General features: G+C 61.6%; 6 protein-coding genes across 6 annotated transcripts; 4 read left to right on the plus strand and 2 right to left on the minus strand.

Moving 5' to 3' along the window:
• Positions 1–105: 105 nt before the first annotated feature.
• VTJ83DRAFT_1174 (uncharacterized protein) lies at positions 106–2718 on the minus strand (the record flags this gene model as incomplete). The annotated part of the gene is made up of 1 exon (XM_071007304.1): positions 106–2718. One exon carries the CDS (start codon positions 2716–2718, stop codon positions 106–108), a length of 2613 nt encoding a protein of 870 aa, XP_070870527.1.
• A 1213-nt stretch (positions 2719–3931) lies between these two features.
• Positions 3932–5517, plus strand: VTJ83DRAFT_1175 (uncharacterized protein; the record flags this gene model as incomplete). The annotated part of the gene is made up of 2 exons (XM_071007305.1): positions 3932–5332; positions 5401–5517. 2 exons carry the CDS (start codon positions 3932–3934, stop codon positions 5515–5517), a joined length of 1518 nt encoding a protein of 505 aa, XP_070870528.1.
• A 790-nt stretch (positions 5518–6307) lies between these two features.
• Positions 6308–7279, minus strand: VTJ83DRAFT_1176 (uncharacterized protein; the record flags this gene model as incomplete). Its single annotated transcript, XM_071007306.1, has 1 exon — positions 6308–7279. The coding sequence occupies one exon, from the start codon at positions 7277–7279 to the stop codon at positions 6308–6310; it is 972 nt and encodes a 323-aa protein (XP_070870529.1).
• A 3124-nt stretch (positions 7280–10403) lies between these two features.
• Positions 10404–11457, plus strand: VTJ83DRAFT_1177 (uncharacterized protein; the record flags this gene model as incomplete). The annotated part of the gene is made up of 4 exons (XM_071007307.1): positions 10404–10423; positions 10653–10772; positions 10861–11239; positions 11386–11457. 4 exons carry the CDS (start codon positions 10404–10406, stop codon positions 11455–11457), a joined length of 591 nt encoding a protein of 196 aa, XP_070870530.1.
• A 1835-nt stretch (positions 11458–13292) lies between these two features.
• VTJ83DRAFT_1178 (uncharacterized protein) lies at positions 13293–15218 on the plus strand (the record flags this gene model as incomplete). Its single annotated transcript, XM_071007308.1, has 3 exons — positions 13293–14805; positions 14900–15023; positions 15092–15218. 3 exons carry the CDS (start codon positions 13293–13295, stop codon positions 15216–15218), a joined length of 1764 nt encoding a protein of 587 aa, XP_070870531.1.
• Positions 15219–19726: 4508 nt separating this feature from the next.
• On the plus strand, positions 19727–22156 carry VTJ83DRAFT_1179 (uncharacterized protein; the record flags this gene model as incomplete). The annotated part of the gene is made up of 1 exon (XM_071007309.1): positions 19727–22156. One exon carries the CDS (start codon positions 19727–19729, stop codon positions 22154–22156), a length of 2430 nt encoding a protein of 809 aa, XP_070870532.1.
• Between the last annotated feature and the right edge of the window lie 832 nt (positions 22157–22988).

Genomic DNA, 22988 nt, shown 5'->3' on the forward strand with positions numbered 1-22988 from the left:
AGGTACACATTGTAACCAAATTGTATGTACATAGATAGGCGCATATACACGCACGCACGCAGGAACATGTGCGTGACACACCCCTCTCTACCACCATGACGGCCCTCACAAACCCTGATTCATGGACTCCTGGTTCGCCAGCAAGAACTTGGCCTCCAGATGCTGGCCCATCAGGCCGTTCCTGTAGACCAAATGCCAGAAGCGGTGGCGCCAGTACCTTCCTCCGTCGGCGGCGGCGGCGGTGGCCGCGCCGGTCTCGCCGTCCTCCAGCCGGCCCATCTTCCTCGCCGCCTCCACGACGCGCGCCGCGGCGGCCATGTTGCCCTCCGCCAGCAGCGGCCGCAGCAAGTCGTAGAGCGTGGAAAACGTAATGGTCGACCCGGCCACGAAGACGCGGTTGAAGATGTCGAGCGCGCGCGCCGTGTCGCCCGCCTGCGCGTACCCGCTGATGACGCGCTCCCAAAACACGCGGTCGATGGAGCGGTTCTCGTGCAGGCGGCGGTTCTCGATCAGGGCGGTGACGGCGGCGCAGTCGGGCGGGTCGCGCGAGAAGTAGTGGTCGACGAGCATGGTGTAGATGTGGGAGGTGAGCTCGAGGCCGCGGTGCCAGATGTGCGCGAGGACGGCCTTGACGGGCTCCTCGGCGCGGCCGCCCTCGCGGAGCAGCAGGTGCAGGATCTTTGCGTACGTGCGCATGTTGATCTCGACGCCGGCATCCTTCATGGCGGCCAGGATGCGCTCCACCACCTCGACCTGCTGGGCGGGCGCCAGGCAGCCGATCTGGTTGAGCGCGCCCTCGAGGAGCACGACGAACGTGGCAACGTCGGCCTCGATGTTGATGCTGCGCATGGTGGCAAAGACCTCGTCGATGCCCTTCATGTCGCCGGCGCGGACGAGCGGGCGGAGGAGGGTGTTGAAGGTGTACAGGTCCGGGTTGATGCCGCGTCGCGAGGCCCAGGCGAGGAGCTTGTTGACGTCGCTGCGGCGGTTGAGGCGGAGGAGGCCCGCGAGGGCGGCGTTGACGGGCTCGATCGAGGGCTGAACGGCGATGCGGGCATGCCGGGCGTCCTTGCGGTGCGCCCAGACGTGGGCCATCTCCTCGAGGGCGCGGAGCCCGGAGTCGGGGTCGCCGCAGGCGAACAGGCCGTGGATGCGGGCCGTCCAGATGGCCGTGTCGAGCTGGATGCCCGAGCGGACCAGCTTGTCCCAGACGGCGTGAACGCCGGCGAGATGCGAGGCCTTGACGCACCCGTGCAGCATGGAGCTCCACGTCTTGATGGTGGGCTTGATGCCGATGCGCTCCATGTTGCTCCAGACCTCGATGGCCTGCTGCGGCCGCCGCAGCACCGTGTACGCGTAGATGAAGAGGTCAAACATGTCGGGGTGCCGGGCGAGCTGGGCGATGCGTTCGGCGTCCGGGGCCGCCGCCTCGCCCCAGAACTGGGCCCAGGTCCGCTGCACGGCCCCGAGGTTTTTGCTCGCGACGGCGGTGTTGACGTGGTGGTACATGGTGCTCACGGCGTTGCGCGGGGCGTCCCGAAAGACCGACGCCGAGTTCAGATAGGCCTGGCCCTTGGCCGGCTTGGGAGGCCACAGGAGCCGCGGCAGGTCGGGGTAGACGTCCAAGACGGCCTCGAAGTCGGCCGGCTGCGGCGGCCTCCTGGCGGTGGGGCCCTGGAAGATGAGCGTCTTCATCATGGCGAGGAAGGGGGCCGCTTCGCTCTGGATGGAGCGGGTGCGATTGAAGGGCTCCGTCAAGAGCTTGTACGTGGCAAAGGCGGCCAGGGAGGGCTTTAGCATCGACGGGAGCAGGTACTGGGGGAACATGGCGGCAAACGCATCCTGGAACGTGCTGTTGCTTTGGACGGCCTTGCCGGCCTGCGCGCCCTTGGCGGGCGGCTTGGGCGCCGAGGAGCCGTGGGGCGCGCTCGACCTCTGGGCGCAAAAGGCACGCCAGGCGCCGACCAGGTCGTGCAGGAGGACGTCCCTGCGGGCCATGGCGGTCTCGAAGTCCTTGACCGAGGCGTACGCTTCGGGGACCGTCTTTTGGCGGTAGATATGCTGGACCAGCTCGATGACGAGGGCGGCCCAGGCGAAGGGGCGGAGGACGTCCAGCTCGATCATGATGTCGGTGATGCGGGCGACGCCGGGGAGCTCGCCGGAATCAAAGTCTTTGGGCTTGGCGAGGGCGAGGGGCTCCAGGAGAACCGCCGCGATTTGGTTCTTGATGATCTGGGGCACGGCGCCGTTGTCCTTGATCTGGGCATAGACGGAGCCCTCAAAGCAGGCAAATGCGTCGGCCAGCGTGGCGCCCTCGTGCTCCAGCATGGTCTGTATCCTGGCCACGTCCTTGACGAGCCCGAGGGCGGCGGCACCGGCGGCCGGGGCACCGGGCGCGGCAGGCGTCCTGGCCTGGCTCTCGACGATGCTCTGGAAAATGGAGAGGGAAGATGGGCGGCGCGGAGAGAAAGGGTCGGTCGGAGGGCGGAGGGTGGGAATGGAGGAGGGCGGCTCGGGGGGGCCCGTCTGCATCCAGCTCTCGTGCGCTCGGCCATCCTCCTCGGCGGCGGTGGCTGCGGCTGCGGAGCCCGGGGGGACGGCGGCAGCACCGGAAGATGTGGCGATTCCGCGGCGGGCCCTGGCATGAGAAGCCACGAGGAGCCGAAGCTGGCATCGGACGCAGACGCCGCCGGCGCTGGCGAGGCCGAGGTCGCGCATGGTTTGCTGGATTCTTCGGCGGAGGAGGAGGAGGGGGGTTCAAGACATGGTAGGGAGCGGCGTCGACATGCAGCCACGGCCAGCAAACGGAAGAGGTTGGCGGAGCACGCAGGAGGAAGGTGAGCGAGAAAGAGAGAAAAAAAAAATTGAGAGAGTTCAAAGTTCTCCCAATGCCAGAAAAAGTCAACAAGGAAATCTATGTCAAAATGAGATCAAAGTCGATTTGGGCGGGTTTCGTCCCGTTGCCAAGAAAGCCGGGTCCCCTCCGCTCCGGTCCCACTCAGGTCCCACTCAGGTCCCCCCCACCCCCCACATTTTGGCATTTTGGAGGGGTCGGGCCGAGTCCCAGTCCCTACCAGGTGGTGTAAGTGAACGTTACCATACAGACAAGTGGTACTTGTGCGTACAAGTACCCCATCGCCATGGAATACACCACAAGGCTTGTTGAGAACCTTGGCTCAGGTCGTGCGTGCATCGTGTGTAACGTGTAATGCCATGGTAGGTCCGCATGGACGAGAATCCACTCTTGGTGGTGGGATAGCGCACTTGGATCCTACACAATTCCGTTGCTGCACAGGTGAGCAACAACCTCAGGTACCTACCCCCGTACGGTAACGTTCGCTATTTGTACGCCACCGACCGTGAACAGTTGAAGTGGACCCAGAGTCTCGGGTTGATGGCCATGGTTGGCCCTCGGCTCACTTACACACTGTGACCCCAGGCCAGCTTCACTGCCTCAACGCCGTCCCTACAAAGTCGGGCCTTCTAGCTGTAGAAACCGGGAGTGGGAGGGGGTTGAGATTTCTTTGCTCACAACCTGACCTGCCATCTTTCTTAGTCGATCCCTCTCTCCCAGAACCCGGCTCTCTCTAGGTCGGGCAACAAACATCCTCCTGTAGGTAGCCTCCTGGTCTCCACCAAAACGCCTTCTTCCCTCCCTTCCTGTGGTCCAGGATGTGCCCATCGAACGGACCCTCAGGACGGAGCCAATCCCTGGCCTGGTCGTCCCCGACGGACTTGCGGTTGTACAACCTACCTACCTAGACTTGCGCTGAGGACGTTTTCGGACGTCCCTTGGTGCAGCACCCCCCTCTTGGGCTCTCCTTGCTTCCCCTCCCTCTCGACACCACTTCTCACGGAAAAAATAAAAAATCACCAGCAAACAGACTAACAAAACAGAGGTATCCTCCCATCCCCTCGGACACGCATCACCATGACGAGCCTGGTCCCCCGCCCGCCCTACACGGACGACGAGCTCCGGAAGCTCTACCCACCCGGCCTGGAGCTTCGTCAGGTCCAAGTGCTCATGCGGCACGGCGAGAGGACCCCCATCTCGGCCCGCTTCCAAAACGCCGGCCTCCGGCCGCTCTGGCCCTACTGCTCCGCCGCCCGCCAGATGCGCGCCGCCGTGCTCGCGCCACGAGACCCCGCCCTCGGCCCGGCCACGGACACGCTCGAGTGGAAGCGCCGCCTCGAATCCATCGGCCCCAACGACGAACCCGTCCTGGCCAAGGGGCCCCAGGACGACCCGGACGCCCTCTGCGACCACGGCAGCCTCACCGACCAGGGCCGCCGCTCCACGTACGAGCTCGGCCAGCGCCTGCGCCACCTCTACGTCGACCGCCTGCGCTTCCTCCCGCCCGCCCTCACGCCGGCCGACGCCGAGGCCTCCCTCTACCTCCGCGCCACCCCCGTCCCGCGCGCCCTCGAATCCCTCCAGCAAGCCTTTGCCGCCCTCTACCCGCCCTCCGCCCGCGTCCCGGGGCCCGACGGCCGCTTCCCGGCCCCCGTCATCCTCTCGCGCACCCCGGACAACGAGACGCTCTACCCCAACGACGGCAACTGCCGCCGCTTGGCCGCCCTGGCGCGCGCGTTCGCCCAGCGCGCCGCCGACCGCTGGAACCGCTCCCCGGAGATGGACCTGCTCAACCGCCGCCTCGGTCCGTGGATGCCGCAGGGCCAGCGCATCGCCGTCGACTCGCGGCCGCGCCTGTCGGGCATCATGGACACGATCAACGCGTCGCTGGCCCACGGGCCCGAGACGAGGCTGCCCGAGGAGTTTTACGATCCCGCGCTCAAGGCGGCCATGGAGAAGATCAACGTCGACGAGTGGTTCTCGGGGTTTCGCGAGTCGAGGGAGTTTCGGATGCTGGGGATCGGCCCGCTGATGGGCGATATCGTCGGCAGGATGGTGGAGAGGGCGGAGCAGGGAGGCGAACGGGGGATCCGGTTCGGCCTGAGCGGCTGCCACGACACGACGCTCGCGGGCATGCTGGCGAGCGTGGGGGCCTTTGACATGGAGCGCTGGCCGCCGTTTACGAGCCACGTTGCGATCGAGCTGTTCCGGGAGGCCCAGGAGCAGCAGCAGCAGCAGCCGCCGCCGCTGCCGCCGCAGGCCCAGTCGGCGAAGCGCGGCTGGTGGTCGGCGCTCTTTGCCTCTCCCGCGGCCGCGCGGCCCATCGGGCGTAGGCCGACGACGGAGCTGACCCAGGCCGAGAAGAGGAAGCTGGACGGCTACTACGTCCGCATGCGGTACAACGACGAGCCCGTCACGGTGCCGGCCTGCAGGTTGCCGGGGAACCATTTCGAGGGCGACCCGTCCCTTTGCACCTTGGTAAGAGCAAGAGCCACGCCATCTCGGGCGACACGGGAACCATGGCTGACCTTGTTGGACTCTCGCAGGCCGCCTTCAAGGCCGTCGTCGACAAGTTCACCCCGACCAACTGGAAAGAGCAGTGCCGCATGAACCGCGACAAACCAGCCTTGCCGGAGGGGGAACCGGAGTGGGCGGGGCATTAGCCAAGGCACCAGGAGTACCTCTTGTTCATAGCGTCAGCCAAGCATCGTTTTCTTGGAGCAGAGATTGATTTGGGGGGAGGAGGGATGGGCGGCGGGTAAACAGAGTCACGGGTCATGGATATTGAGGAACGAGGGGGGGAGAAGAGAGACGAACGGTCAGTCCCTCCTGTTCGAGGTAGTAATGTACCTTAGGCACCCATCGCCGGCGGTGCCCCCGAAGGAGTGCCCGTCGGAATTGAACATGGTCGGAATTCCAAGTTCCCCTCGGCGGTTCGGGATAGCGGGCAGCGCATGGCTTACTTCGCCGGTTGTCATGGTCCAGGTTAAAAAAAAAAAAACAAGGCAGGAAAATACCGAATAACAATGATGAATGAGGGAGGGGGAGCACAACCACGCTTCTAGTCATGAGATAATAACGGAACGATTGTCACAACTCGCTTGTGTGACAAGCCCAATCCTACTCTTCCTCTCTCTCCCCCGCCCCCACCGTCACCTCACTCACATCATCTCACGTAGAAGAGGTGCACGGAGCGTACAAGATTTTCTTGCCTCAGGATAGGCTTCGAGGTGGCACGCAACACGCCGCATGGATGTCTGGATGTCAGGTGTGGGCAAGGCGCTGGATGCCGTCGGCCACGTCAGGTGTCACGGTGCTTGACGGCAGCGCGCCAGGCTTGGCCGGGGCAAGCTGGAAGGCCAGGGAAGCTCGCGGGGGCTTCCTAGCCAGAAGACACACCCGCTCTCGCTGTCTTCTCTCCCAAAGCGCCCATATCCCCCTCGCCATGGATACCTACGCCCTCGTTTCGCTCCCGTCGTTTCCCTTTTCCTCTTCCCCCTCTTCTGCCCCCTTCTCTGTCTCCTGATCCTGGACCGCCAGCTGCTCCTTTTCCTCCTCCTCCTGCTGCTGCTGCTGCTGTTTCTCTTCCCGTTGCAACCGCCGCTCCTCCTTGGCCCTCTTTTTTCTCGCCCGCCGCACCGCAAGCTCGACGGCTGCCATCTCGGCGCTGATGCTTGCCAGCCGTGGGATGAGATCCTCGACGGCACGGATGGCGTGGGACTGGGCCTGGCGGAGGGGAAGCGGGGTGAGGATGCCGAACCACCGGAGAGGGTCGTGTTTGTTGGCCATCTTCTTCTTCCTCTGCTGCTGCTGCTGTTTCTGCTGGCCGTCGGGCGGTTTGTCGCCGGTTTCTTGTTGTTTTTCTTGGACGTGGGGCTTTGCCTCCGCTGGCACCCGGTCCTGCGAGGCCTTCTGCGGGCCTTTGCCTTGCGGAGGGATATTACCGTCGTCTGGGCTCGTGCTTGGAGCTGCCGAACCCGCGGCGTTTGCGCCGTCGTTGCCCCCCTCAGGGAGCCTCTTCGACGGCGTGCTGTCCTGAGCCTTCTCTTCCTCCGTCCCGCCGTCTGTTGACCGAGCTGTCCCATCCGGGCACGCCCGGACGGAGAATACCGGAGCCGCCTCAATCATCCTAGTCTCCATCTCCGTTTCCCCTTCCTTCGTCTTCGCTTCCTGCTCGCTCCCTGCGCACACGAGCCGGATGTGCACATGGCGCCCGGCCTGCATGCGCTCGTCGTAGTAGTCCTGGCCATAGTACCGGACACCCCTCTCTGCGGCAAAGTTGGCGCGTGCGATGCATTGGTACATGCTGGCCTGCAGGGCGTTGAGCTGGCTGCGGAACGAGGTGTACTCATCAAGGAGGGTGAGGTAGCGCTCCAGGAGGGCATCGATGACCTCGGTGGAGGCGAGGTCTGCCAGGGCTGACATGTTTGATGTGTGCGCCGTCAAGGACCGTACGAGGGATCGGTAATGTGCTGTTGGGCAAGTGACGACGGTGGTTCGAGAGTACAAGTTGATCGTGAGCGAGCGAAGGAGTGAGATTGGGTGAGTGAGATGACGCCCAGTCTCAGCGAGACTTTCTGAACGGCGAGGTTCGCCAATGGCGGCAACCTCGACAGACATCGCATCCGCGCCCCACCTTCGCCGACGCGGTAGCCAGCCCGATCCAAGCCCGGCAGTCGGAAAATCACATGCCGGGCACGGTGTCCACACTGTGATACGTCACCATTCGCATCGGCTTCTCTGCAAGCCTTACGGGATGCAGCGTTTCTCCTTATACCAGCATAAAGCAAACGGAATCACGGCATGTCTCAGAGGTTTATATATAGCATATGCATAGATTGAGGCTGTTCAGCATCACGGCCTGCTCGCCCGCCGGCGATAGTTGCTCGTTGCCAAGGCCGCAAAATCACGGCCCGGAATGAATGCGACACGGAGAATTGGATGGTTCCATCGTCAACGGGACCATGGGCGCGCTCGACCGGCACACACACACGGCACGTATGGAACTGTTGCAGCGCATCATCAGCTATCGCCAACGCGCCCATCAAAGATGCCCGGCAACCTACGCCATGTAGGACTGCTGACCGCCGGGCAGGGGCATCAAGAGTCGCCAAAGGCAAACGCCGGCAGGCCATTGACAACCAACCTTTCCACTAGGCTGACTACGGTAAAGTAGCCAACGTTAACTCGGAGCCCATCCCACTTCGTCGGCTCTCTACGGCCGGCGCCAGCTCGGATGACTCAGCCGATAACGTTCGACGTCTTCCCAAGTCTCCATTGCCAAGACGAGCCCGTTCGGCCGCCGACAAAACGTAGAAGACGAGAAGTGTAAAAACAAAAAAAAAAAAAAAAAAGATGAACAAACGCCGCTACCTACCCTTCTGTGGCTGGCAGGTAGCAATGACTACCGGGCCGTCCCACCATCTGGCTCCAACTGGCGGCCATCCCAGGGCTTGTCGACACCTTGACACCTCAGGCTTGAGCGCTCCTCCGGTAGGACTTACGGAGCATGGGGGACCAAGGCCCCCCCCCCCCCCTCCCCTCCCATGCCCATGCCCTGTCCTACCAACCAGACCGGGAGCCAGGGCCCGGCAGCAGCGCTCCCAGCATGAACGTAATGGCGCCGGCGGGGGAAGAGTCGACCAGCTTCGTTGACACGGGGCATCCGTGGAGCTTCCGGCGCCTCTCCTCCTTCGCTGGATTATCGCGCGTTGGTACCGTACCCAACAGACCTCAGGGGCGCTGGTGCGTGCGAATCGTACATGCCGCGTTGGGTCTCGCGGTGACCCCTCGATTCCCCAATTCGGGATCAACCGTGTCTTTCTTTGCCGCTCCGGGAGGGAAAAGGAGGGGGGGATACCAAAAAAAAAAAAAAAAAAAAAAAAAAGAGGACGAGGAAGCTCCGCCGGCGGTTCGATTCGATCGGGCCCGTGGCGCAACAGGCTTTCTGTCGCACAGCAGCATCTGCCAGGGTCCTCGTCTTGCGTGCGGTTCCCCAGAAGCCAACCAACGTCCGTCCGCCCCCTCCCATGGGATGCTCAAAAGCCTTTCATGCCGCCCGCTGCGGTCGCCGTCCGTTGCGGAAGCGCCATGGCCCGCGCCCGCGCCTGCCTGTCAGCCATGCGGTAGCGGGGGACATGGGGTCGTCGATCAACGAAGCAGGAGGAGCCAGAGGGCGCCAACGGTAGGTGGCTTGTCCGGTGTAGGTACTATAGGTAGCTACCCAGCATAGGTAGGTGTACGGATGGCTCCGCCCTCCGTACCAGCATGGCCCTCTCTGTCATGTAGCTAGGTACATACCCTCCAGCAGGTGGCCGTCAGGTGCCGGCGCTGCCAGGCCGCGTTTGACCGGTCCTGCAGCGCCTTCTCTTCGTTCGGCCGTTTGCATCCATGCGAAACGATCATGCACCTTTGCCCCCGGCTTGCTGCGTCGCCGGGGCAGAAATGCCCACCTTTCTCGTCTCCACCATCTCGTTGATCCTCAGGGTTGTGTAGTTATATGTATATATATATATATATATATATATATGTGTGTGTGTGTGTGTGTGTGTGTTGTGTGTTGTGTGTGTGAGACTGCCCGGGTTCTGGATGGCCGTCTCCGTCGCTCGGCATCGTGATGTGTGCTTGGCTCTGCCGGCCTGATGGGGCGAGCTCTGATGAACCGCTGTGGCCGCCGTCCGAGTTGCTCGAGTCTGCTCTGCGACGGGATTGGCGACGGCGGAGCAAAAGGACCCAACCGGATTGGAGGTTGGAGGGCCATGTTCGGGTTGTGGGCACCTGGGAATGGGCGCCCCCCCCCCCCCCCCCCCCTGGTCACTTTGACCGCTCGCCTGGCTCAGGTCTCCTCTCTCCCACCAAAAAGCCCAGCAGCGACCCCCCCGTGGACATGACCCGGTTCTTCCAAGCTTCCAAGGTTCCCACCCCCCCGTAATCTTAGCACTGATTTGCATCCAAACCTCGAGTCCCCTTTTTAATTCGCGGCCTGAATCCGTCATCTCTTCCTTTTCCCTCCCCATTCCCGATTGTTTGTCCCGCCGTGACCTGCTCCTGCTCCCTTGCTGCTGGACCACTCAAACCACTCCAAACCCACCGCAAACCCGCATCGCATCGACCTACGCTCCCTCCCCTCCTCCAGCCTTAGGTTCGTCGAACCAGCGGACCCCGGCCCCAGTCCTTTTGTTGCAGAAACATTGGCTCCCCGCCTACCAAGACTCCCCTCGAAACATCAATCGCCTTGCTTCATTCGTCATTGGCATCCGCCGCGCGGGTCTCGTCTCTCACCCACCGCTGAGCTCCTCCCCCCCTCCCCCGTTGTCGTCCGGCTTTGTGGCTGCTGGCTTCTATTGCAACCGCCGGTTCACATACGCATCCCTACTCCCCTCCCCCCGCGACTCCACCCTCCTAGCTTGTGCGAAGCAAGACTCAGCAGTCCGCGAGCCTTCGAAAGGGGGAAGAAGCCGGCCGTCCATCTTCGCGCCCTGTTGTCGGATCGATTTTTTTTTTCGAATCTCGGTCGAATATTTGGCATCGAGCGTTCTAGTCAACAAACATGGTACTCGGAACTATCAAGTACGTTCCCATCCACGTGCGCCGCGCGACGACATCCCTCAGCCGGCCGACCGCGCCTTTGGGGCAAGGCACCAGGCCCTTGTGCACGGCGCTCTTTGCATGCCCGTCCTGGCCTCGCGGCTCCCTCGTCGAGGGCATGCGGTCCGTGTCGGCACGCGTGTCGCGGACCTCGCTTCTGCGCGTGTGCGTCAGGTTCCGAGCGCTGACAGAGCAACGCTTTGACGTCTAGGTGCGTTGTCGTCGGCGACGGTGCGGTCGGCAAGACATGTCTTCTCATCAGCTACACGACAAACAAGTTTCCCTCGGAATATGTGCCGACAGTCTTCGATAACTACGCCGTTACCGTCATGTACGTCGACAGCCTCTGCCACCTCCCCCTCCATCACCGGCCCGCGCGCTAAACCAAGCCTCTCCTTTTTTTTGTTGTCTTTCCACAGGATCGGTGACGAGCCGTACACTCTCGGCCTCTTTGATACCGCCGGACAAGAAGATTACGACCGTCTGCGCCCGCTCTCGTACCCCCAGACCGACGTGTTCCTCGTATGCTTCAGCGTCACGTCGCCGGCGTCGTTCGAAAACGTGCGCGAGAAGTGGTTCCCAGAAGTCCACCATCACTGCCCGGGCGTCCCCTGCCTCATCGTCGGCACGCAGGTCGATCTGCGCGACGACCCGGCCGTCGTGGCCAAGCTGGCCAAGCAGAAGATGGCGCCCGTGCGGAGAGAGGACGGCGAGCGGATGGCCAAGGAGCTCGGCGCCGTCAAGTACGTCGAGTGCAGCGCCCTGACGCAGTACAAGCTGAAGGATGTGTTTGATGAGGTAGGGCGATTTCCCGAGGGCGTGCGGGTTTCTCCGCCCCTCCGTCCAGGAGGCTAGGACGGGCTTTCCCCCCACCCCTGCGGGGTTGTTTTGTAGCAGGACCGTGTATGTTGGGAACTAGACTGACCCGACCCCTCCGGCAACAGGCGATCGTTGCGGCGCTGGAGCCGCCTCCGCCGAAGGGCGGGAAGAAGAGCCACAAGTGCCTGGTGCTTTGATCCAACGGGCTGCCGAGACCACGACCATACCGACATGAAGCCCCCCCGTCCCCATACACAACGCACCCAGCGCGGCGGCCAGGTCACGAAACAGGACCGCAAAGCCCATCTCTACCATACCCGGGCAACCCTTCCGCGGGGAGTTTTCCTCTCTTCAGGCTCGGTCACCATCGGCCGGTTGGCTTAGACGCGGCCCGGCTCGAGTACCTACAGAAGCTCCCTGCATCGATTGGATCGTTCGACAGCCGGAGAACGTGCACAAGGGGGAGGCTTGGACGGCAAAGGCGGAGAAGTAGAAGAGAAGATTCCTCTTTTTTCGTGTTCTCTTTTCTGGAGGGGTGCATTTTTTCCCCAAGTTTCTCTCAACCATAACAACCCATCCGTGCAGATACAGAGCCTTTTGTTCTCCCTAATACTTTCGAGATCTCTCTCTCTCTCCCTCTCTCTCTCTCATTCTCACTCCTTCGCCAGTGACCAATTTTTTAGGAATACATGCCCCCGGATCCTGATTGGCAAAATGCGGTGATTTGCGTTGCATTTATCGTGTCGCTTCCGAAGCTTTCCCTGCGCTTTTCGAGTTTGATTCTGCGATGTTCCCTCCAACACGTGCCATTTGACGGCTGTCGCCAACCTCGTGTGTAGTGCACGTCCTTGGCCTGACCTGTTGGCTTTGTCGGCGAGGGTCTGCTGTGCGACTCGGCAGTCACTGGCGGTTGGTCTGCTTCATGCTCGTGCTTGCGCTTCCTGCTGCCTTATTGACTCGTACAAACAAAGCCGCCCACCTCCATGACAAGCCACCACAGGAGATGGCGCCACATTCGAGCTGGCGTTTTGCACGAGAGAGCCCCTGGTCATGTCCGACCGTTTCTTGACAGCTCCAAACCGAGAAATCAAGACTATATAGGTAAGATTGAGGTATTGGATGAACTGTGGAGCCAGCAATGGTCAACCCTCCACCGGGCTAGACAGAAAACTAACGACTTGCCGCACGGATGGCATTGGCCCTTGTATCCCGAACCATCAAACTGCCACGTTCGGCAGGATCAGGACGCGCTCAATCCCAAGATGCCGAGACAACGGCGTCCTGAAGACCTCTGCTCTGGGCTGTCAAAGCGCAAGCTCCAGGTGCAGACCTAAGCCTCCTCAGTGTTCAAGATAAGGATCCTGTCGGCGCGCAGTCTGTCATCGGCCGCCGCAAACCGCCGCAACAGAGGCGGGTGCAACCTAGGTATCTGCAACTCTGTCAACTTGCGGTCAACCCTGATCGCCGCGGTCCTGTTCCAGAATACCCGTCCTAGATCACGCGCCCTCCCCCCCTCCCCCTCCCCCCGCGCCCCGGATCCCTGACCATCCTCCCGGGACCACATGGGAAAATGTGAACGGACGGCCTTATCTCGAGTTGGGGAAAGGGGAAAGGAGGTGAGTCACGACCTGCTTCGGAGGTTACAGCAATAAAAAAAGCGACAGATCTGGAGAGAGTTACGTACTGTAGACGGTTTTTTTTCCCCCGGGTTCACCTTCTCCGTTCCATGTCAAAACCCCCAATTGGATTTTTTTTGAAGAAAGTTGCCCCGCCAAACTCTCACTTTGAACCCTCCTTCCCGTCTTTCCCGTCCTCCATTGAATTTGCCCCACCATTGATTGTTTGAGGTGTCCCTTCCCCCTCCACTGCCACACCACCAACTCCTCGGCAGCTACCCCTCCTGCCCCTCCTTCCGGGTTCCCTGCCTCCGTCCTCGTCGGACAAAAAAAAAAAAAACCAAAAGATAAAAAAATCTTGTGGTTGACTGCGGATTGACAACCACCCGCAGCACCCCACGAGGCAAAACATCACCATGGCCGCGCCACCGCAGCAAGAACTCGCCGATCGCACCAAGGACGCCGGGGCGTCCTCCGCGAAGTGCTACATTGACCCGACCGCCGGCAAGGACGACGAGTCGGCCGACGGCTCCGAGGCCCGGCCGTACCAGTCGCTCTACCATGCCCTGATTCAGCACCTCGACAAGCCCGCCCCCGTCTACCTCACCCGGCCGGCCGCGCCCAAGGAGGGCGAGGCCCCGACGTGGGAGGAGCCCGCCAAGAGCGCCATGAAGAAGGCGGTCGGCCGCGTCGACGCCTACAAGAAGAAGCTGGCCAAGGAGCAGGCCTCGGCCCGCAAGGAGGAGGAGGAGCGCCAGCAGCGCCTGCGCAACCTCGAGGATTCCAAGAAGATTGTGCTCAAGGAGGACCCGACGCTGCCGCCGGCGGTGCGCATCCGGCTCAACAACAAGGCCGTCGAGCTGGGCGACGGCAAGGACAAGAAGGGCCAGCGCGTCAAGGTGTACGGCCGCATCCACGAGCTGCGCGTGCAAAAGACCACCACCTTCATCACCCTCAAGGACGGCTACGGCTACCTCTCGTGCCTGCTCCCCGCCGGCGACCTGACGCGCAACTACGATGCCCTGACCTTCGCCATCGAGACGGCGCTCGTCGTCTACGGCGAGATGCGCGCCGTGCCCGAGGGCGCCTCGGCCCCCGACAACCGCGAGCTGCACGTCGACTACTTCAAGGTGCTGGGCCGCGCCCCGAGCGACCTCGACGCCATCACCAACCGCGTCTCGATGCTGCAGGACCCCTGGGACGCCCAGATGCTCGACAACCGCCACCTGGTGCTGCGCGGCGAGAACGCCTCGGCCGTCATGAAGCTGCGCGAGTTCGTCGAGCTCGCCTTCATCGACACGTACCGCGAGATGGAGTTCCGCAAGGTGTCGCCCCCCGCCATGGTGCAGACGCAGGTCGAGGGCGGCTCCACGCTCTTCAAGTACGACTACTACGGCGAGGAGGCGTACCTGACGCAGTCCAGCCAGCTGTACCTCGAGACGGTCATGCAGTCCCTCGGCAACGTCTACTGCATCGAGAAGTCGTTCCGCGCCGAGAAGAGCCTGACCCGCCGCCACCTGTCCGAGTACACGCACGTCGAGGCCGAGCTCGACTTCATCGACTTCAACGACCTCCTCGACCACATCGAGGAGATCATCTCGCGCGTCGTGGACAAGGTGCTGGCCGACGAGACCATGAAGGCGTACATTGAGCGCCTGAACCCCAACTTCCAGCGCCCGACCCGGCCCTTCCTGCGCATGCGCTACTCGGAGGCGATCGACTGGCTCAACGCCCAGGACCCGCCCATCCTCAACGAGGAGGGCAACCCTCACGTCTTCGGCGACGACATCGCCGAGGCGGCCGAGCGCAAGATGACGGACATCATCAACCGGCCCATTCTGCTCACGCACTTCCCCGTCGAGATCAAGGCGTTTTACATGAAGAAGGACCCCGAGGACCCGAGGGTGACCGAGTCGGTCGACGTGCTGAGTATGCCCCGCCCCCACGCTGCTCGACCCGTTCTCGTCTCGTCAAGGGCCTGTTCCGTGCGAGTTGGATGCTGACCTAACGTGCGTGCTTCTAGTGCCCGGCGTCGGCGAGATTGTTGGCGGGTCCATGCGCATGGACGACTACGACGAGCTGATCGAGGCGTACAAGAAGAACGGCATCCCCCACGAGCCGTACTACTGGTACACGGATCAGAGGAAGTGAGTTGATCTCGGCTCCCACACACCCCCTTTTGTTGTCTTGCCAACATGGCTGACTCTCTTTCTAGGTATGGCTCGTCTCCCCACGGCGGCTACGGCCTCGGCCTCGAGCGCTTCCTCGCCTGGCTTGCGAACCAGCACACCGTGCGGACTTGCAGCTTGTACCCGCGCTTCATGGGCCGGTGCAAGCCGTAAGCGTGGCAGGTGTGGAAGGAGGGGTGCTCGCGGAGATAGAGGCAGGGTGTTGTTGTCGCGTGGTGAGAGACAAAGAGACAAATGGGAGGATCGGGGTTGTAGGCGGCGACCGGGCGTCGTCGGCTAGTCGAGGGATACAAATCCGATAGACGTTTTGCTCCTGTTCCTTTTGATCCTTTGGTCTAGTTGCCATCATTCTCAATGGCCGTTACTAAGCACCTATCGCGATCCCCCTCTCCCCCCCCTTTTTGGGCATCCCCCGCTTCGCTGAAGACTAGGCGAGAGAGGAACCCCAAAGTGTTGCCCCGTCAAAGCTATCATCGTCCCGCGGCGTCAGTCCCGGGATATAAATGGCATCCGGGCGATGTCGCAAGCTTGTGTTTCGGGCTGTTTTCCTGTTGGCTTGCCTTGAGGGTCTACCCACCCTGAGAGCTGGCGACGGGAGGCGGGAGGCGGAGTGAAGGGGTGACTGGTTAGCGCCGAAGGAGACGGCAGTCGCGGCTCCGCTTATTGAGCCATGGGAAACGGTAAATAGAAGCGCTCCGGTAGCGCTACGCCAAATGCGAGGAGGCCATGAAGGGGGTCAATGATCTTGGGGTTCTTGTAATGAAGCCAGGTAAAGCCGGGTGGGCCGTTGGTGGATACATATTCAGGAGTACATCCACAGCGCACTTTCTACGGCACCCAAGATAGCCACCACACTTACAACTCGCTCACATGCGATGGGTCAGCAAGGTACGCAAACGAAACAAGACGAGGGGCCGAAGGAACAAAGAAAGCAATAACAAGACGGGGCTCGGCCGGGATCCCATCCGGGATTTGCCCACGGCTTCTCAAGGTTCCTGGGCATTGGATCCGATCAAACATCAGACGGGGAGGGGGGAGAGGGCGTTTGCCGCCAGCCGCAGACCCGAGAGACGGATCCCTGCGGCGGGGCCGCACTGTGCGGCCCAGGTGCGAGGTGCGAGATGCCCGCTGCCGGGCGCGGCGCTGGCTGTTTGTGTGCTGCCCGGACGTCTGCTTGTTCGTTCGGCTTTGCCCGTTCTCTGCGTGTCTGACCCTGCAAGGACGATCACCGCTCCCGTCAGTCAACCCCCCTCCCCCCCCGCCCCCCTGGACACGGCAGAGCCAAGCTCTCGGACCCGAACAGACATCGACGCCGACGTCGACGTCGATGTCTGTTCCCGTCCTCGGCCCTGGGGAATCCGAGATTTGATGCGCGTGGCGGTGGCGACGGCTGTAACGGTGACACCGACGGCGGCGGTGGCAAGGTGAAGTTGTTCAACAGCAGCAGGCCTTGCTACATAGGTAGGTGCGTGTGAACCGTGACCGGTGATGAGCTTGTGCTAGGGGAACCCACGCGGCGGATCTCGATACCATGTGCGGATCGGAAGAAGGGGGGGGGGGGGGGGGGCGGCGCGGGAGGAACTCTGTGCCCCGCGGGGATTGTGTGTGAGACCTTCTGTCTGGGGCTTGTTCAGTCCGTACTTGGATATTTTCGTGCTCCCGTTGACAGAGCGGGATTGGTTCGGGAGGTTCCTCTCCGGGGTAGATGTGTGTTTGTGGTTCAGACGACGAGCTATTTTTGACAGCCACGGACGGCGCAAATCCCGATGCGGAGCCGCGGCCGGTTGAATGCCATACGATACGTACAGTACCAACCTACGTATAGTAGAATGACAAGAGAGCCGACTTGGAAGGGCCATGTGTGTTTCGTTTTGTTTCTTTCCAGCCTTGGATACAATACTAATAGTATGTACGCGTTACGCGTCGATCCCAACGGGCCCAAGCGATGCACCGGGGGGGCGATCCCGGGCCGGATTCACCAGCCATCCTCCTCCTCTCCGATGGGAGTGCTCCGTAGCTGCCTGGCTTAGCTATGACAGCTGAAAATGGCTACTATGCCCTTGCCTGTGAGCTCTGTCTGTCCTGCAGGATCTGTATCATGGCGCTCGCCGCCCACACCGGCAACCCGAATCAAGCAGGTCGGCTGGCGTGAGTGTAAGGAGTCTAAGGGGCGTTCGCCTAGTTTGAGAAATGCGCACTGGGCATGACGCCAATGCCAATGCCAATGCCAATGCCAGCGGCAACTGCACAGCCTTGCAAACAGGGTTCGCACGGAGCGCTCCCCATGTTCTCCGTGATGATGGCTTCTCGTACGAGGGCATGGAAGCACATTGGCTACCGTCCGCTGGGACAACAGACGGCTGTTCTTGCCGTTGTTTCGTCGTGCGGGTTTGGGTGGGGGGGGGGGGGTCGGTCAGGCGAGACTAGCCGGGCCTCGGGGTTGCTGCTGTGTCACCGTTGTACTATGTACCTACTGTGTACTAGTATGTACAGAGTCGGGGAGCGGTGACAGGGGGCCGTGCGAGAGGGACCTGCAGAGCGTGGCACCACAGCAACGTGGCCGAGCAGGACGGCGAGACATGTCGTGTCAGGTACACCACAGTAGATACCTACCGTTGGTATGGATGGCCATGGCCATTGACCTCGATGGAAAGTGTCTGATGCAAGCCGAAGCCCATTGTGATGTACCTCTGTCGTGTCCGTTTCGAGTCAAAGCCAAGTGGAACGAAAGCGGCTCATTGAGATGTCCCCCTGGTCAGACTTCAGACTTGTCAGAGCAATGGAACCAGGAGTTCACAAAGGAACCTCCCTCAAACTGGGAGCAAGCAAAAAAAAAAAAAAAAAAAAAATCAAACAACCTGGAGCGTTCCATTCCTAGGTAGTCCTGACGGGAATCCAGAACCACGCTACTTGTAGACCGAAGCCGCGAGACAGAAATGAACTGAGACCAGCCTCAGTCATTGCATTCTCTTCGTGCAGGATGCTTCGCACCGCCTGGACTCATGACTAGCAATTGGCAAGTGAAAACCGTCAGCGACGAACTGCGGAGAGGGTTACACAATCGATCATAAATCGACCATGTATCTCCACAGGGGCTAGGTCATCTTGGCATTGCAGCCAAGCAGGGCGAAGAACGGTGAGGCAAAGAGAGAAGAGACAGGGAACGGAGCAGAAACAAAAACGAAAAGAGAACAGCCAAGAAGAAATCGAGCCAACAAGGACGCAGCAGAGGCCCGAAAGAAAAGAGTACATTGAGGTTTGTTCGTTAGGGCAACAAAAGAAGAAGAAAAGAAGGAGAAGGCGGAGGAAGAAAGAATAAGCATACAACGGCCAACGTTCTTTAGGCGGGAACCCTGAGCCGTCACGGCTTGGCGCCAATACGGTCACGCTGGAAAGCAGCGCACAGTGGATGGAGCATCGCTGAGCTCCATGCCATGAACCCACTCTCCCCCTTTTTCCCGGGAAGGCAAGGCGAGCCATGATTGGCCCATTGTCGCGGTGAGGTACCCGCCGCGAGGGTCGGCGAGGAACGGTCCAGGCACCGCATGGAAACAGCAGCCACACGGTTCCCCTGGGCGGCTTCCCTGGACACTGCAATCAAAAGTTAGAGCTAACCCGTTCGGTTGTGCATGCGGGCCAAGTCTTCCACTCTTCGTTCTCCTTTTTTTCCCCCCCTTGGCCTTTTTCTCTCCTTCTTGCATCCGCACTCGTTGTTCGTTGTCTTCCCTCCAACTTCGACCCGTGCCCATTTGCATTTTGCTCTTTTCGCCTTCTCTTCCTCTTCCCTTCCTATCATTCTTTCAAAAATAGGGATATTAATTCTTTGACGCAACTCGCGGGGTCCTCGCCTTCGCCCATCCCATCCAAAGCGACGACAACGGCGGCGGCGACGACTACGACAACGACGACGACCACGACCACGACGATTCGTTAACTTCTCCCTTCTCAGGTCTCGCGCCCTGGTCCATTCCTTGTCCCAAGAGGGAGAAGAGGAGAGAGCGAGACGATCGCCCCGCGTCCATCTTGCCATCTTCCTCTTCCGCCTTGGTCCGAGAAGCTTTCGCTCGCATCGTTCCGATAAAAGCTTTAATATCCGGCATACGCTATTCCTACCTAGTTCTTTGTCTGCTTTGCCACGAGGCCTTTGCTTGCTTTTGCTAGGCTGCTGCCGTCGATTGTCTTTGCAGAACCCAAAGACGTGCGCCTGAAAGAGAGAGGACTGCGTCGATCCAGCAACAAGCCGTTTCTTTCACCAGGGTCCAACTGCCACGCCACGCCGCGCCACGCCCTTGATTCTCGGCCAACCTTCCGTTCTTCGATCGCCCGTTCCCCCTCCGGATCGACTCGACAAGCTCGTCCGTCAGCCTTTCCGGCCGTTGCTTCTCGCTAGCGACACAGCTCCAACGACCTCGTCGCCGCCAGGTTTTTTTTCCGACTTTGCGGCCTCGACCGAAGTTCTGCTGAGGTAGACTTCGGCATTTGTCACTGCGACCTCGGCATCCACCCGCCAGAGCCGCACTTGTGCTACCGCCCGGAAGCATTCCAGCGCGCCCCCGTTCTCCTCTCGCTCTCGTGCCTCAGCGGGCACGTTCAAATCGTTCAAAACGGCGGTCTTATCTCCTCAGACCAGGGACAACCTCGTCCCTCCGCATCTTCTCGGGATGCAGGACATGCCGGCTCAGGGCGGCGCCAGCTCGGGCGCCCGCTTCGGCCACGCCTCGAAGCCGTCCGTCAGCGAGACGGGCTTCTCGCACGGCGCCTTCACCTCCAACATTTCTGGGTTTTCCGACAGGCGCCGCGGCAACATCCCCACCATCAACACGCAGCCCGTCCAGCACCACCATCAGGCCGGGGCCAACGGTGCCGATCTGACCACCCCGGGCACCGCCTTCGACATGCAGTTCACCCCGCTGCTGCCCTCGCAGCTGCTGCTGGGCAGCCCGTTCCAGCCCGGCACGCCGGCCGCCTTCGCGAGCCCGCACTTCCAGAACGTCAACGGCTTCCAGCAGGGCCAGCAGCAGCAACAGCAGAACGGCCCGGCGAGCCCGGTTCAGCAGAGCCTTTCGCCCCAGATGTACCAGTCGATGCTGTCGCCCTCGGCCTATGGCGCGCCCCAGTTCTACGGCCCGCAGTCGCCCACCGGCTCCTTCAACAACGGCGCTCAGCTGCAGATGCCCATGCAGCCGACGTCGCCCGTGACCATGGGCCCCGGTGTCGTGACGGGCACCAGCCGCACCGTGTACCTGGGTAACATTCCTCCCGACACGTCGGCCGAGGAGATCCTGAGCCACGTGCGCAGCGGCCAGATCGAGTCGGTGCGCCTGCTGCCGGACAAGAACTGCGCCTTCATCTCGTTCCTGGATGCGAGCTCCGCCACCCACTTCCACTCGGATGCCATCTTGAAAAAGCTCTGCATCAAGGGCCAGGACATCAAGATCGGCTGGGGCAAGCCGTCCCAGGTGCCCACGTCGGTCGCCCTCGCCGTCCAGCAGTCGGGCGCCTCGCGTAACGTCTACCTTGGCAACCTGCCCGAGGACATCACCGAGGAGGAGATCCGTGAGGACCTGGGCAAGTTCGGCCCCATCGACACGATCAAGATTGTGCGCGAGAAGAACATCGCCTTTGTGCACTTCCTCTCCATCGCCAACGCCATCAAGGCGGTGTCCCAGCTGCCCCAGGAGCCCAAGTGGCAGGCCCCCCGCCGCGTCTACTACGGCAAGGACCGCTGCGCCTACGTGTCCAAGACGCAGCAGCAGAACGCGGCTCAGTACCTGGGCATCGCCCCTGGCTATGCCCACATGCTGACGGGCGCCGACCGCGATCTCATCTCCAGCGCCCTGGCCCAGCAGTCGGTGGCGGCGGCCGCGGTGGCCACGTCGGCCGGCGGCATCGGCAACCTGGGCAACCGCACCATCTACCTTGGCAACATCCACCCGGAGACGACCATTGAGGAGATCTGCAACGTGGTTCGCGGCGGCCTGCTGCACCACATCCGCTACATCCCCGACAAGCACATCTGCTTCGTCACCTTCATCGACCCGACGGCCGCTGCGTCCTTCTACGCGCTCAGCAACCTCCAGGGCCTGATGATCCACAACCGCCGCCTCAAGGTCGGCTGGGGTAAGCATTCGGGTGCCCTGCCGCCGGCCATCGCTCTCGCGGTAAGCGGCGGTGCCTCGCGCAACGTGTACATTGGCAACCTTGACGAGACGTGGACCGAGGAGCGCCTGAGGCAGGACTTCTCCGAGTACGGCGAAATCGAGCTGGTCAACACGCTGCGCGAGAAGAGCTGCGCCTTTGTCAACTTCACCAACATCGCCAACGCCATCAAGGCCATCGAGGCGGTGCGCAGCAAGGAGGAGTACAAGAAGTTTAAGGTCAACTTTGGCAAGGACCGTTGCGGCAACCCGCCGCGCCAGCTGCAACAACAGCAGCAGCAGCAGCAGCAACAGCAGAATTCGCCCCGCGGCGACCAGCCCTCGCCAACCGCCAACGGCGCCAGCCAGAACGGCAACTCGCCCACCGGCAACACCGCGGCCTCTGCCACGCTGTTCAACACGACCAACAACCCGCTGACCATGTACCTCAACCACCTCGCTCAGCAGCAGCAGCAGCAACAGCAGCAGCAACAGCACGTGCTGGCCGCTCAGCAGGCGGCGCTGTTCGGCACGGCGGCCTCGTCGCCCAACGAGCCGGGTAACCTCACCCTCGAGGTTCCTCAGGGCCCGCCCGCCATCTCGGGCCACCAGCAGTCGGCGAGCATCTCCAGCGGCTACATGAGCGGCATCCCTCAGACGTCGACGTCGACGAGCTCGTCAGGCGCCACCACCGTCGGCGGCCTGCTGGCCCCGGTCAACTCGCGTGCCTCGCACAACCGCGCCGTGAGCTTGCCCGTGTTTGCCCCGGGGTTTGAGAACGGCGGCAACAGCCCGAACGGTCTCGGCGTGAACGGGAATGGTAGCGGCAACGGCGATGCTCCCGAGCGCCGCGGTCACCAGTACCAGGCCAGCTTTGGCGGCATGGGCGCCGGGTTTGGTCTTGGTCTCCAGGGTAACCTGAACGGCTGGGTGGAGGAGGAGGTCGCCAACTGAGGCTTGAAGGGAACTTGACTCGGCAGGCTCTCCCAAGCAGGGGATGGACAGCGAAGAAGAAGGATTATTTTGAAAAATGAGTTTATCGAGTTGTAATCTGGCATTCATTTTGGCTTGGGCTAGTTTGTTGATCTTCTCCCCTGGGCGCTTCATCTCTCTGCTTCTCTTGTTTTTTGGCTTTCCACTTTTTCCTTGCATCGCCCGCTCTTGTTTCACCCATCTTCGCTCCTTGTAATAGCACAACCTCCTGCATCTTTGGCATGTACCATGCTTTGTTTTTCATTCGATTCCCTATTACCCTTCTGTGTCGAGTTCATTTTTTCTGCTTCTGCTTCTGCTTCGCGTTTGTCCCGGACCGAAAGGGTTGTCGGGCGAGGAGGAGGCCCAGCCAATGGCAGCCGCCAGCCATGTGCGTAATCCAGGAAGAAGAGGAGGAGGGCGGGCGTTCCGGAGCATGGGCTGGGGTGGCTTGGAGAAGAAGAGGCGGCGGTCAGATAGGTGAGCACGAAAGTTGTTTTCAACATGGTACGTCAGAGAGGGAGGGGGGGGGGGGGGGGGGGAGGAGGCGAAACCTGACAACGGGGGGTGTGTATCATTGGGACTCTTTGCGTATAGGGCTGAGGAGAGGGCTGGGCTGTGGGCTTTGGATGGGCATTGGATAGCGCTCCGCTCATCACGGCGAGCTAAGGAAACAGGCAGAGAAGGAATGACATGGCATACATCAGCGCAGTTCTGGGATACTAATACCTCGGTGTGTTTGCCAATGGTTTGACTTGGTGCTGTAAGGCCAAGGGCCGAGAGGCAAGGTCGCACCAACCCATGTACGTACAGT

This window comes from Remersonia thermophila, chromosome 1 (genome assembly GCF_042764415.1).
Source record: "Remersonia thermophila strain ATCC 22073 chromosome 1, whole genome shotgun sequence".
NCBI classification, from domain to species: Eukaryota; Fungi; Ascomycota; class Sordariomycetes; order Sordariales; family Chaetomiaceae; genus Remersonia; species Remersonia thermophila.